General features: G+C 35.8%; 1 protein-coding gene across 4 annotated transcripts in view; it reads right to left on the reverse strand.

The window, feature by feature from the left end:
• The window catches only part of BRWD1 (bromodomain and WD repeat domain containing 1), a 52828-nt gene that overhangs the window by 17943 nt on the left and 19746 nt on the right, over nucleotides 1-15139 (reverse strand). For all 4 annotated transcript variants that reach the window (XM_090122662.1, XM_090122661.1, XM_090122659.1 and 1 more), the window contains exons 16-29: nucleotides 14889-15017; nucleotides 13374-13599; nucleotides 12727-12915; nucleotides 11556-11739; nucleotides 10597-10690; nucleotides 9552-9692; nucleotides 7561-7646; nucleotides 6578-6773; nucleotides 5367-5483; nucleotides 5157-5264; nucleotides 4635-4759; nucleotides 4447-4529; nucleotides 3905-4016; nucleotides 1065-1126 (exon numbers count right to left, since the gene is read on the reverse strand). In XM_090122662.1, coding sequence (XP_089978788.1) covers nucleotides 1065-1126; nucleotides 3905-4016; nucleotides 4447-4529; nucleotides 4635-4759; nucleotides 5157-5264; nucleotides 5367-5483; nucleotides 6578-6773; nucleotides 7561-7646; nucleotides 9552-9692; nucleotides 10597-10690; nucleotides 11556-11739; nucleotides 12727-12915; nucleotides 13374-13599; nucleotides 14889-15017 — 1852 coding nt within the window. The remainder of the gene's footprint in view (nucleotides 1-1064; nucleotides 1127-3904; nucleotides 4017-4446; nucleotides 4530-4634; nucleotides 4760-5156; nucleotides 5265-5366; nucleotides 5484-6577; nucleotides 6774-7560; nucleotides 7647-9551; nucleotides 9693-10596; nucleotides 10691-11555; nucleotides 11740-12726; nucleotides 12916-13373; nucleotides 13600-14888; nucleotides 15018-15139) is intronic.

Consider the following 15139-nt stretch of genomic DNA (forward strand, 5'->3'; position numbering starts at 1 on the left):
GGGTCTTCAAAGTCTACAAAATGGACTAATTTTTTCCTTTGGCCTAACAGGTAATGATAGCCCAAAATCTTTATTCATTATTGCATTCACAGTGCTGTTTATGGAATGCATTATCCAGATCACGAGGAATTAGAAGAAAATGTGCCATATGTTTGAAGGAGGCAGATTTTGGCAGTAAGAAAATAGTATTTCAATCAATCCTAGGAGGAAAAAACCAAAACCAATCCTGCTGACTGAAATCTTTATACATTTTAATTTGCATAAAACAGGTGATTTCATGTTTCCATTTCAGACTGTTTTGCAGCATTTGTTATCACAAGATATGACTGAAGCAGCCAGATCACACTTGGAAGATTAGAAAGTAAGTTTAATATTGAGAACATCCATGTGTGTGCAACATAACAGTATTTAGAGGAAAAAACACTATATACACAATAGACTACACACACACACAAACACACACAGCATAAATTTTTCTGGGATTTAGGAAATAGCTTATTTTCTAGGAAAAGCGATTAGGAAAATTAATATGTTATTCAGTGACTTCTTTGTCCTCCCTTCCTGCTGCTGGTATCAACAAGCATTGGAAAACTGAACTGAGAAAGACAAATCAGGAATACAGTTACTTCATTTACAATTAATTTGAGTTTCACCAATAAACCTATACAAACAGCTTTTTTAAAGTATAAACAGTAAAGATTTACTGACTGGAAAACTTATTTATATTCATTCCAATTCTTATACCGTACCATAACACAAACTAGTTTCTATTTGAAAGTTGCTGTGTCAAGTTGCTGGAAGTCAAGATTTGACTTCCAGCAGTAGCAAGTTTTATTGTATATGCCAGAGAGATCCACATTGCAAGTATTTCCTTCAAAACTATTCTGGAAGATGGAAAGTTTCAGGGTGAAGAAGTAAAATCTAGATATATCGAAGACATTTCACTAACACTGAAGTGAGACTATCCTGCAAGAATCATTTTAGGTGCACTACTTGCATGTAACAAAGGATCCATAAAGAGGGAGAAGCACATCAACTGTTCTGTTCAGGGAGTTTCTACTTACCATTATCAGATATTGGTTCCATGTCCCATGGACTAAGCTTCTCAACCTCACCATTGTCCCATCTGATTCACCAAGTTAAAAAGAAAATAGAAACACACAAATTAACATTAACCTTAAGTTGAAAGCATTTCTTCCAAGCATATTTAAAGAAACTCTCCATCACTGCTATTTTTAGACCTCAGTAAAATATACTGTATTAATGTATATAAACAAAATTATTGGTTAGCAATCAACTGTCAACACTGCAAAAAAGGAAACATGATTTAAAATGAATTCCAAATTAAAATTGATTTGTGCTCTCGGCCATATGCAACTTACCCAATATTAAAAATCAATATTATAATGATCAGATCAAGAAAAATAAGCCAGACACTTGGGAAAACAAGGTAACATATTCAAAGGGAAGATACCAGAAAAACAAGGAGAAGCAGGCTTTTTTCCCCCAACCACAACAATAGAACGACTCAGGGACAGGAAGAATAAAAACTGAGTTATATGGCATATTAACTTTTCATGAATTAAGGCCTACCACATTAAGACAAAGAGAAGAATAAAATGTAGAAACTAAAGTAACAGGAAGCAAAAGCAAACAGAGCTGACATTAACAGAGTACCTGCATATTCACCAGTATTTCACTACCTGATAGGAACATTCCCACATGCTTTTATTAACAGCAGAACTACCAACAAATTTTAGTATTTCAAATATAAGAAATGTACTTCTGGATCAGCCTAATACCCTACTGGTTCAGCTAGACTAATAATTTCTCTGCTTGAAACTACCAGTAGGAGGCCATATAATCCTGATATAAAACCATTGTACTCATTCAACATTCACGATAACTAAATTCCTCCGGGCATTTAGTGAACACATCCCAGATTATTTCCTTCGGCATCTGTTTTCATTTAACATTCTTATGATTCTGCTAATATTGCCTGGTTCTGTCAGGACCTCAATCGTTCTTTTGCTCCCTCTACTTCAGCTAATTTTCAACACACAGAAGTATTTGCTCCAATGCAGTGTTATCTTAGTTAACATCTTTTGAAAAGAAATTCTTTCAAGGGCTTCTTTTAAAAAACAATAACTGCAGTCAAGTACATCAGTCTGCAGTTCACCAATTTCCCTCCAAACCATCCAACTGTAGCACAGGTTGCAACTTCACCAGAAGTTTCAAATTAGAGTTCCTAAAATGCCTGGTTTCCATGCTGAACATGGCAGAGCTTCGTAATAAAACTGCCCAGCAAGATCAAAGCAAGCTAATCATTGCAGTCCCTTTCCCATAAACACCACAAACCCCAGAACCAGGGACCGAGGGGAAAAAAAACATTTGGCTGGCAGACTAGGAATGCATTTGACAGAGACCTGGAATTTTTATCAAGTTCAGAACAGGAAGCCTTGAATCATTTACTGACATCTCATGTATTGCTAGCGTGACTTCATTTCCAAGGACTATAAAAAAACATCGCATTAACAGCTCAACACTGAAAAAAGCTTTGCACAAGTTCAGGGTGACTGTCAGCAAGACTCTCTGATCTTTCTTAGTACTGACTGCTTCCTGGTAAAGGTACAGGTTAGGGAGCTCACAGATCTAATACAGAACCAGAACTTCTCCAGCATTTTCTGCTTGACACAAGATGCCATCTCTAAAAGATAGAAATAGGGGCAGGCACTCTGAACTGCAACAGTAATGCAAAAGCTGTTCTTTAGAAGGCTAACACCTCCCTAAGCTTCTTACCAGCCCAAGATAAGCATCTGACTCAAGTCAAAATGAAGCAGAAATTCCTCTACCAGAACAGAAATCTTAGTACCAGAACGGAAACCTTACTACTTACTTCTACAGGAAGCATCTCCTTTGGAAGAATGATGTTTTAATGAGAAGTATTTACTGCCATACGTGATGGAAGAGAGTTCAGAATGGACACAAAACTGAAGACAACTAGCAGGTTTGCAGTTCCCAGGAAGCGGGTGCATGCCTTAGTCCAACTACTATGTTCCAAGTTTGACACTGAAATTCCTGTTTTTTTTCTACTGAAGCAGGCTTTTTCCCCCTGCTGCATTACCCTTGGATTTGCTCAACCTTGCCACATTGTGAACAGTGAAATTGAGAATACATGCCTTCACCTATGCAGTATTATCTCCTGACAAGCATGCTAGTCAAAGGGATTTGTCTGTCTGAGGTAGCACAAGGTTAGTTACGCCATCTGCAGCTATCTTGCTAAATATAACCCAAAGATGAAATGCAGGACAATCTGTAAGCAGAACCTACACAGTAGCAAGCATAGCTAAATACTAGTAGGCAACAGACTTGTTCTGTCTTCACATCCACACAACAAGCATGAGGATATAGCTACACTTAGAAACGTAATTTACACAAGGCTCAAGTGACTGCATACAATCACATTATAGTTATATTTGCTCTTGTGGATTGTAATGTGAAAGACAGAAGTGTGAGAAATTTAAGTGTAAGAATTATGATCTCAACAACAAAAAAGATTCAGCATGCCCCATTCAAAACCAATTATGACTAAAGACTAATAATTTATATACATGGGAAACTGCATTGCTTGTTTTTTTTGCATGGAAGAGATTAAGCAGTAGTTGTTAGAGAAGATGACACAATCAAAGTAGTCAAGAACTTATTTTATCATGTTATCCTTCATTAAAAAGTTGCTTAAAATTATTACATATTCACACTGTGCTAGATTAGACACCATTGAGAAGTGATAACACAGCCAGTAAAATCATTTCAACAACTTATACGTTCTTATACCAAGAGGCTAGCTAAGTAAAAGGCAATTCACACTACTAACATTAGAAGTGTAAAATCCTTTTATACTTACTTAACACTGTAACACTGAAAGTGACTATCTGGATATTGAGGCTGATATGGTTCTTGACCCAACACTGTTCCAAACCACCATGCATCATCAATAATGGATCGGAACCTGTCAGCTAGAGGAAAAAAAATTCTGCTCGCGTATTTTACTAACAAGAGTTATTTAACTATGCTTCTTCTGTATGTCATTAACACATTTCTGATCAGCAGATTTCAGCTTATAGATCTAAAAATACTATACTCAGGTAAAAGATGAGACAACAGATTATGCCAAGAAGTGCTAAATCTTTTTGCTACTTAACTATAAAGCAAGAAAAGACAACACCAGAATCTGATTTTGTGTTTTGAAGACTGTTATCTTTGAGCTATGGTAGACCCTCTAAAATGCTTACTACTGCTTCTAGTGGTTTCAAATTTCAAACAGGCAGACCAACCTTATCTAAGAGAGCCCTTTGAAATTACAAGCAAACAGCACCTAAAACCTCCAGTAATGATACATTTCTTATTTCAAAAGCATTCTACCAAATATGTAGAAAATACACTTACAAGCTTGCCAGTTCCTTTGCCGTGCTTCATCATAGAACTGACGTAATATAAGGAAGTCAATAACATCTGGCATATCATGGTATCTAGATCAAGAAAAATACCCTTTCAGGTATGTACCTTAGGGTTTTAGGAAGAAGCTTAAAAAATACATTTTTCAGAACTTTTCAAGAAAATATAGATGCACATACTTGATGGAAAATGATTTGTCAGTATGTTTTCCGGTGGCGTGATCTATAAAGGCAAGCTTGAGGCAACACAATGTGGGAGGACCAACCTCGTACCTAATTCCGACAATTTTTACCAACTCCTGATCCTATAGGTAAGAACAAACAGTTTCAGAAAGTATTCCCAACTGGACTATGCACAGAACTATTAGTTTAATAACAGTTAACTGAACACTGTATTAAGTAATATTATATTATATCCACATACAAGATAACAACAATACTGGAACCATATTTGAGATTTCAGTGGAAGACAGCCTGTTAGACTTGGCGAGATGAAGACAGCTATTCGCATACAGGATCCCCACAGTAAACTTCAAAACTATCCTGATAAGTGAACACAGTTTTCCCCTCTTCTTTTTATACAAAAGCATTAAGGAAAGTGGCATAACCTCAGAAATTAATATTTTAAAACTAGTGCGGCACACAACCCTTATTTACAGATTACTAGTGTTGAAATCCAGACCACGTGCAATGCAGACCTACCCTAAGCACTACTTTTCTCCAAGGCTCCTTGTGTGGATTCAGTTCATAAATGTTATTTCTTCTAACTGCTTCAATGTAAGCTTCATGTCCTTGTCGAAAATATATTACCTTAAAGTAAAAATAAAATATAAAAATACCCAAAAAGTAAACGTTATAGAAATATGTAAGTAGAACCAGCATTTGAAGGAGATTTTTAACAAATGTTCTTACCTCATCACCCATCTGAGGAACAAACGGAGATCTTCGAAGAGCTGTGTCTGTTATCCAAACAGGAGGATGCCAATCATACGACAGTTCTGAATTTACTGTTTGCGTTGGTGTATTAGCCTGTACATTCAGTAGACATCAAAAGTAGACGTGACAGACATATTGCTGACATGACATCAAAACAACAATCTGGCAGACAAAAGCTTAGGTTATGAAAGACTAATGTACATTTCCAAAACCTGCTAGCTGAATTCCTTCCAGGCTTTCCTCAAATTGTATTTGCAGTACTCATGTTAAGCGTTTTGTTCCTACTTGAAGGCCTAAGTGAGCAAGATAACTATTTTACAACTCTCAAGAGAATCAAAGCCTTATAGTTCAGATGGAATCCTCAGTGCCCAATAAAAATCTTACACAGATTTCCATCTGGAGATGGAAACTTGAGAGTGATTAGAGAGTTATTTAAGGTTTTGGCTTTCTTACCCAAATAATTTATGGTTATGTATATCAAATTATATACTTGTCAACAAACATCCTCAATTAATTCCACTCTGGAGACAGATTAAGTTAACCCTGCTCATCAAGCTTACCATAAAAGAGAGAGAAAACAAAATTCTAATATCAGAAGTGACTGCATGACTAAATAAATCAACTACTTGTTCAGTAAATATACATATTGAAAGAGTTTCAAATAATTTAGATAAATTTTTGGAATCAAGTGAGAGGATGAAGAGAAAATGGCCACAAAAATTCTGGTAACTGAAAAAATAACTTCAAAACTTAAGTATATAAAAGGTAATTATTACCTTCTACAAAAATGACAAAATTCAACCCAAGTAGAAACACTTTACTGTTATAAATACAGTAACAGTATCTCCCAAGTTTCTCAAACAATATAGTAATTAAAACCAGACTGCATTACAGGGTTTTTGTCTGTTATTCTGTACAATTATTTAATAATCATGTTTCCCCTCTTCAACATTTTTCTGAACACTTCTTATTTTAAACGAAAAAAGGATTTCATTTGGAGTGTAGATAAATCAGTGGATATATTGAACATGAAATGATCTCAAATTCTCAAAGGCAGCCTGTATGTAGGGGTAATAATATCAGTGTCCAACCGCAATAGCCACTACTTCAAGAGTTTCCAGTGAAGAGGTCTAAAACCTAAAGTGAGCAATCTAGTAGAAGGTGAATAGAATAAATGAATTGCATACCCCCTCCTGCTTTTTCGGTCTGGGCTTTTTTCTCCTTTTTCTTCTCCTTCGCTTTGGAGGAGATGATTTCCCTGCTGACACTTCATCTTCTGAGGTACTGCAGTACCTGACAGCTTTCCGTCGAGAGGTCCGGACAGGAGGCTGCAGGTTAATCCCTGCATCAGCAATCCAGTCAGAGTACCTACTTGAAGAATCACTGACCACGACGAGTATGTCACAGGGAATACAAATACAGAATTGAGTTGTCAGTATTTTAAGAGTGGTATATTCTTAGACAAACACCTCCTGATATAGATTATAATGGAAAGCAGTATCATAAGAACTAAAACTATCTTTTTTCCCCCCAATAGTTACTCGATATTATATGTAATTTTCTGGAAAGACAGTAGTTTCCAAAGAAAAGTTGTCTGGTGAATTCTAAAGTTCACAACGTTTTTGAATAAAAGCCATCCCTAACAAAACAGTCAAGTGTTAACTGAAGTCTTTAAAAACAGTTCTACAGATCTCACAGGTTCAACTTGCTTTTGGATATTCATACTTTTCACTTCTGCTATTAGAGAATTCTAGAAAGAATATTTAGGAAGTCACATTAAGATCAGTTAAAAAAAAAATACATCTGTAACTTCTGTTCTCAATAAAATTATAAAGTTACTCATCAAAAGTAAGATTTTGTTGTTGTTTTCAACCAATCATAATCTTAAGAGCAAGCAACTGACAGTTGCTAGGTTCTCAAAAAATGAATAAATGAAATCTGATTTTTTTTTTTTAAAGCCAGCTAGCAAAAAAATCCAACAAGCGAAAGGATTAGAAACTACATTAAGAGAGAAAAACCATTTTGTGACAGTAAATAACGATGCAATGAGACACTGCCATATAGTCACAACAAACCAGTATTACATATGAATCACACTAGAACTTCCATACATCTTTGCCAAAGCCAAACTGAAACTCAAAAGTAAAGGCAGGGAGTTGTTCGCTTTTACCTAGAGCTAAAAGTGTTGCTTTTCCTATCACTTCTCCACTCTTCCTCCTCTTCAGATGAGCCAGAGCCCTCACTTTCTTCAGCTTCCTGAATTGAAAAATAAACAGAGAGTCAAACTAAAACTTCCTCACAACACTTTTTATTGGTCCTAAACATAAAACACATTCTCCACTCACAATCTAACCTGCATGGTTAGGAAGAAATCTGGTAAAATGGAATTCAAAGAAGTAATTTCCTGTCACCTCCTTTACTTCAACTAAGCACGTTAACCTCAGGACTGCACTATTAATCACTAACTCCTAGACATTCGCTCATATTTTACTAGCCAAGCGTGGCTCTACCAGCTGTAGCCAGTCTGCACAAAGCAACACATCCTCCTACCACATGGCAACACAATTGTTTTCTTGTTGTTGTTGTTGTTGTTGTTGTTGTTGTTTTTAACTAATTTAAGTTCACATTGTTTATCAGAATTAGCTGGCTGAGTTCCACTGTGTTGAATTGCAGACTGATGATGCTGTCATTAGAGCATGTACAACTTACAATAAAATCTGGACACCTAGAACGCAATGGAAGAATTCAATGATTGCAAAAGGAACAAGTCAAGAAAAGCTATTGGGTCTTTCATCCACACAGAACATAGGTATATTCAGTTACAGGAGTAGCATTTCTGTAATATTTTTTTTTTATTACTATTATTTGCAAGTTAGAATCAGGTGATTCTTTCTGAAAACTTTCTGATTTTAATATTAAGTGATTGCACAGTACTAATTAGGCATATATTTAAATGCAGAACTAAGAAATCCAGGTATATCAAAATATATTACAATACAAGCAATTTCCTGCTGTTAAATATCTATATTAACTTCATGTTAAGAATTGTTTTCTTCAACTGCAGTGACTAAATATAATGCATGATATGTCCCAAGTTGTATACTGTCAAACAACAACCAAAAACAGTTTGACTTGCACTTTCAAGTTTAATACTGCCTGAATTAGTCCAACTGATAACATCCGTCAGTCCGTCAGAGCAAGTTTCCCCATTAAGAGCAATACTTTTCACATACACAGATGATCTCTTTCATCCTACAAGTATTTGAATTAAACACCCACGACCTATTTTCCCACATTTATCAAAACTCATTTTTGTATTATTTGTTTCTTTATACTTTCATAATAAAAGATTCCAAAACTTGATTTCTGTGGTTACTCTGCCATAAGTAATTTGCCTAGTAACGTTACAAATTGGGAAACAAAAAGCACTGAAAGCTAGATATCAGAAGCTTCACTTCAGAAACATTTAGGTTTATGTGACATTTACTGGACATGTGCACATAGCTCACTTATTGCTGCCTGAGTGCTTGAAATTCATCAGGTGACATACGTCTCCTGTCAGCTCCCTTTGCACTCTGCTACCAAAATAAGAAAAACTTGAACTTTTTATTGAAGTGTTTATTATTCTTCTAACAAGACAAGAGCCTTTTTTCAGAGAAAAATCATCCTCCAGGAGCATTATCTTAGCTCCTGAATATCTCCATTCACCATTCATTAACAAAACAAGAGACTGGTCCAACAAGTTTGACTTTGTCAATTCCTTTCCCCTTTTGAAACTATTTCCTTGTGTGCAAAGCAAATCAACTTTTGGTGTACACACAGATTTCAAAAGGTTTTTGCAGAGTTAAAGAAAAAAAAACATCCAAAATCAAAATCTCACTTAAAGTCAATCTCAACAATATATCAGGGTTTTGCCTGTCTGTGGATTTGATTAAGATTCTCAACAAACACATTTAGGAATGTCTAAACTGACAGGATAGGTTATCATTATTAAGGCAACAAATAATGATGTTTGAGAAGTACCACAGTTTCTGTAAGCATTACTGTTGTTACTGTAAATGCTTTTCCTGGTAGAAGAGGGGTTTTAAGAAAGAAGTTACAATGCTATGAAACTCCACTTCAGGAACTTAAATTCAGAATACTGAAACCAAGAGCACTTACCTGCTCTATCAAACCAAAGCAGTCATCTCTCTCCTCATCAGAAGAATCAAGCTGTTCAATGTTGTTCCGTGTTCGATAATTCGGGTATTTCCGTCTATGCAGCCTACGTTTAGACTGTATTACCGAAGACTCAGAGTCACTCTAATTTATTTAGGAAGAACAAAGAATCGTTACACAGGAATGTGTCATGGCAAACATTTTTATGAGGCTCAAAAGGGTATCTAAAAGCACTGACGAATGCAACAGTTGAAATGGTCTCATTGCATCACAGGCTTTTCTTGTCACAATTCCTTTTCCCAATAAACAATTTTACTGTAAGCCATTAAATTTCCAGTTCCCAATCTGCAGTTTAATTAAATTGTACCTTACTAATGCAAGCGACAAGCCAATTCATGTCACACGTATTTACAGAATCAAGAACAGAAATCCTCGCCTCCTCCCAATTAAGGGAATCATACAGTATAGTTCTTGCCTCAAGTTGTTCATCAAGCTGTCTTGTACTGCAAAATATAGTGAATTAGGCCACAACCTTACAAAACTAGTCCAGTATCTATCTTTCCTTCTTACTGACCACCTCCAAAAAGCTGACAATGAAAGAAGTGTTCAAAGTATAGCAATTGTGGAAGAAGTTTATCATACACAAAACGTTGTTATCTAAAGCAAAAAAAAGCACAGAACACCACAGCCGGTAATTCTTCAAATTTCAGATCTTGAACACTCTCACTCGCACCTCCTCAATGCTTTATCATCAACCTGCACAACTGCCTTTCAGCTCTTAACTGCGGTAAAGCCAAAATGGCATGAAAACAACCCTATATATTCTACTAAATACCCTAGATGGAAAGAGGCAAAACTGAAATTAAAAAAAAAAATGAAATCCAGGTGTTGACAGAAGTAAAACAAACTCTGTCCTGCAATAAGTCAAAGCCCAATCACCAGGAACCTTTGAATACCAAACCTTCAGAAATGTCTGCTTTCTTTGTTTAAAGCACGACTTCTCCCAAAACTATGCAGAACACCAGTTTTCCTAGAAGTTGCTGCATACCTTTTCCGATGACTGGAATGACTTCCTTCTCTTCTCTGACTGGTAAAGATCTCTCTCTTCTTCCCCTTTTGCAATTCGATATTTTTCCTGCTTCCTACAAGGAAGTCATGAAAGTGTAATGCTTCATCTCTTTCAACAATACTGAATCAAACAATCCATTCTATTAAAAAAAAAAACTATGTAAAAAGCCCTAGCATCTACTTCTATTTCATTAATTCCAGACTTGTATTATTGTTCAAATGCCTACAACAGAATTCCTCTGACTTCCAGATAAAGTAAAAAAGTTGAATATCACAAGACTTCCACAAAAATATCAGAATGTAACAAACTGCTTCAACTCCATTTTTAATTTACATTCTTCCCTTTGCAATCATTCTACATCCAAGTATTTAACAAAGCTGAAAGTCTTTCAAAAACTTCTTCAGAGATGTGGCAGTATATATGGCTGTATCATTAAAAAAATATTTACGTATATTATTTCTCCTTTTCACAGTTGCATACTGATAGTACTTTTCAAAGCAAGCTAATTACTTCTGCTGTTCTGAAGTTTACAATACAAATCTTGCCGTGAATGTATCAAGCATTCAGTTTGTTTCTGGTCTTAACACACTGCCCTCCTAGTGTGCCCTCACAGAAGCTTATTTTCTCCAAACTCTTCCACATATGCAAACTTCACCTGCACCTCCCTTTCTTTTGGAAAAAGCAAGAACCTCAGATATTTGTCTTTTAAGAGAACTCAAAGTACTCAAATAAAATATGGGAGAATCATTCTTTATAAAACTAATTTTCCATTCATCTCATTGAATGGAGTTTACAATTAAAAGCTTTAAGCACAGCTGTCCATTCAATTATTTCAATTCATACCACAACCTATTTTAGATAGCAGTACTCAATTTAGAAGTAAGAGAATGACACATTCTCTCTAGTTTTGTCTGCAGCCAAGTCAGCTGTTTCCAGACCTGAGTAAGCTTGGTGGTATTTCTGGTACAACAACTCTTCGTCTCCAGGCCTGAAGGTCTCGCTCTGTAGCCATCTGACTTCGTGGAGCATTCTGATGCATCTGCCGCACACCTTCAACTTGCCCACTACGGCGCAGACCGATATTGGGAGGAGACTGGATGTCTAAACTCGGTCTTCTAAACACTAAAATATACAAATAAAACCATTTATTTTGGGCTACACAGAATTAAAATCTTGTTTTTCTCATGAGAGATAAGAAAATTCCTAACACTTTCCCTATTTTTTTTAATCTCTGTGATCATTATGTAGAAATCTAGGGATCACTTTCAGGAATTTGTCTTGTAGGAAATACAGTGATAAAACACACATGCTTTTTAAACGGCCATTTATACTATCACTTTAATACAGTGATAAGCAAGTATAACGTTAACAGCTGTTTTTTCTGAACAACTTCAGGCAGTTCCGAGTTTCTGAAAAGCAGTTTCCCTGGAACTGACTGCATATAATTGAAACTACAGGCATGTACTGTAAGAGAATCCAGTTTAAATCTACAAAGACGGAAGAAGGGACTCCAGTATGGTAAAATGTTCATCCTGAAAACCTTACAGAAGAATTAGTGTAGATCCTGTAAATGTCATATATTGCTAAAAACAAAACACTCTACAATAATTATAGTTAATGCTCTTGAACAGTGGTGAAAGGCTTTGTTTCATAATTTAATCACAGGAACAACAATGCTTTAGTGAAGAAAAGAAAACCTTGACCAGACAGAATTACACAAAGGGAAGTTTAGCCCCAAAATAACATCCAATTTAAAATCTGTTGGAAATAGAATGAAGTTCAACTGGAAGGGATCTTTAAAGATCAAGTTCAACTACCTGACCCTTCAGAAGTAACCAAAAGTTGAAGTACGCAACTGAGGGCATCATCCAAATGATTCTTGAACATTCACAGGCATGAGTCATCAACCATCTTGCTAGAAAGCCCATCCCTGTGTTTGGCACCTCCACAGTAAAGAAATCTTTCCTGTTGTTCACTGTGAACCCCCTAAATAAGCTCTGTGTTGTTCTTGCTTACATTGGTGACCCCAAAGGGCCCGCCACTTCCCCCTCCACTTCCACTCCTCACAGAGTTGCAGTGAGGCTGCATCCTCAGCCTCTAAGTACTAACCTCTTCTAGGTGTTCCTTCTCCATTCTGCAGACCACTCGAAGCAGGTTCTTGATCTGCTGCTGCATTTCTTTGATCTTGCTGTAGTTGTAATTGTCTAATCATACCATCAAGAATGCTGGGCTCCATACCTTGTTCATCCTGATCAACTGTCTGTTGGCCTATAACTTGTTCAACCACTTCTCCATCACCTTGCAAATGTAACAGAATGACAAACATGAATGGGATAATTAACTTAATATAGCAAATGATTTAATCTCTTTGTACAACTCTACTGTACATCACAGTACGACATGTTCTTGTTGTAGTCAGTTGCAGAACAACTCTGGAAATTATTCAATTTATCTATTCCAAGTGAGACATTTATGGAGTCTAAAACTCAAGCACAGTTAATGTATGTCAGACCCAGAAAAAAAAAAAAAGACATCCACATGAGTCACAGAATTTTCTTTTTTTTCTTTTTTGAAGTAGTATTCACTGTGGGACACTTCAGCATCCTTGAAGAACACAAACACATATGATAGTTGCTAGCATGCAAGAAAACCATGTCAGTTTTATACCACCTATGTCGTATCTACTCTGTCTCAAATCAGAATTACTACAGCACAGATAAACTCTGGATATAGATTTTTAGCAAGACTATTCTTACTCGTTGCTACATATCCAAGTTGAGGAATCAAATGTTCATCTGCAGAATTCTCTCTTCCTGGAACCAATCTTTGATATTTTGTTGGATGAGGGTTTCCATCCACATCTACTAAGAAGGGAGGGGGCATGAGATGAGGAGCCTGTTGAGTCTGTTCATCTAGGACATAATTGTTGGAGTCTCGAATAAGAGGTCGATAGTCAGTGTGGAAGAACATCTGATCAGGAATCTAGAAGGAAATGAAAGTTTTGTTGTAAATTTTGAAGGAAAAACATGAAAATCTGCCAGAAAACACAAAAGAACAACCAATACTAATTGAAATATTCCAAAACCACCTTAAAAGGTGAAAGAAAAGGCAAGTTCCCAGTGAGAAGAGTTATGTACAACTACTATAACCAGTACATGTTGCAGTGCTTCCATTTTTGAGATCATTTTTCCAAGCAGCAAAAACAAATATAGAAAACAATGTTGTTCTACACTTAACATTCAAAATGTTTTCCATCCCATTATTTTTTTTTCTACACAGCCAAGAAAAGTTTCCTTGGTTTCCATGCAAGCAAATCATTGTCCCAAGTTCAATCTTAGTTCTCAAAGAGAAGTTCTTCCTTAATCATGCAGCATCCAACTGAAATGTTTTCTATAACTTAAACAGTCCATTAAGTCCACGCAGCTGAAGTAACACAGTTACACAGGTAATTTTGTAATAGTCAGAATCTTTGTTCTCAGCAATGATAAGCAAGATGAACAGAATTAAGTTTCAATTTCAGTTAGAATGTACAGCAGGAAAAACACCTTTGAAGTGACAAACATGGAATTACCATTGCAACTTTTAAAATACTGAGGGAGAACTGAAGAAAAGCATAAGCCAAATCACATTTTTGAGAGCTATTTCAAGAAAATAGAAACACATGTATTTATCAAAACAAAAAAGGTATTGGCTGATACATTAAAAAAATGGAACACTGAATCCTATGCACATTTTTCTAACATTTCACAGTCAGCAGTGCTGGCTGCTCATTTACTTGTGCTTATTTTAAACAATCTGCTATACTGAATTTGGATTTGAATAACTCAAGGTCTAAAGAATCCCAAGTTCTAATAATGAAAATAAAACAGAAAATTATCCTTTACATAAACATTCAGCTTTTTGTTAATTTGGTAGTAGCACAATAAACTTGGTGATAGATTCCAACCTTCAAATATTAACCTATTTTGATAACTTAGAAATAAAAAGTAATATGGGCTCAAACAATTAACATGTAAATGAAGTGGCTGGAAGACACCTGCTTTAGAAAAGTACTACTAGCTGCTTCCCAGAGGATAAGTTAAGATGCTGGCTGTTTCTGCCATGCCAGGACTGTATGCATAGGAGAGCTCACAGACATCAAAAAATACATTATACTCACATCCTCTACACATACAAAACTCTCTTACTTTCTATGTTTCAAGAACTGGCATAGCTAATCTAATTTTAGTTAGAAGTTTAACTAAACAGTTCTAATAAGAAGCTGAACTTACCTTTTCATAAGGCTTGCTACAGCCAAAACCAAATATCAACAGATGCCCATGAGAATCTGTACATGCAAAATGCTGCCCATCTGGTGAAAATTTGCAGTCAAAAACAGCACCATGTCCTTGGCCTTCAATCTACATTGAAGGAAAGAAACTTGAGAGTATTTTATCAAACTTTCAGAACAAAAATCAAAAATCAATTATTCTGTCAAAAGCAGTCCTGCACCTCTTTAAATGCCTCCATTAAAGCAATGAAC

Source organism: Phasianus colchicus, chromosome 1 (genome assembly GCF_987193195.1).
Source record: "Phasianus colchicus chromosome 1, bPhaCol1.hap1.1, whole genome shotgun sequence".
NCBI lineage: Eukaryota > Metazoa > Chordata > Aves > Galliformes > Phasianidae > Phasianus > Phasianus colchicus.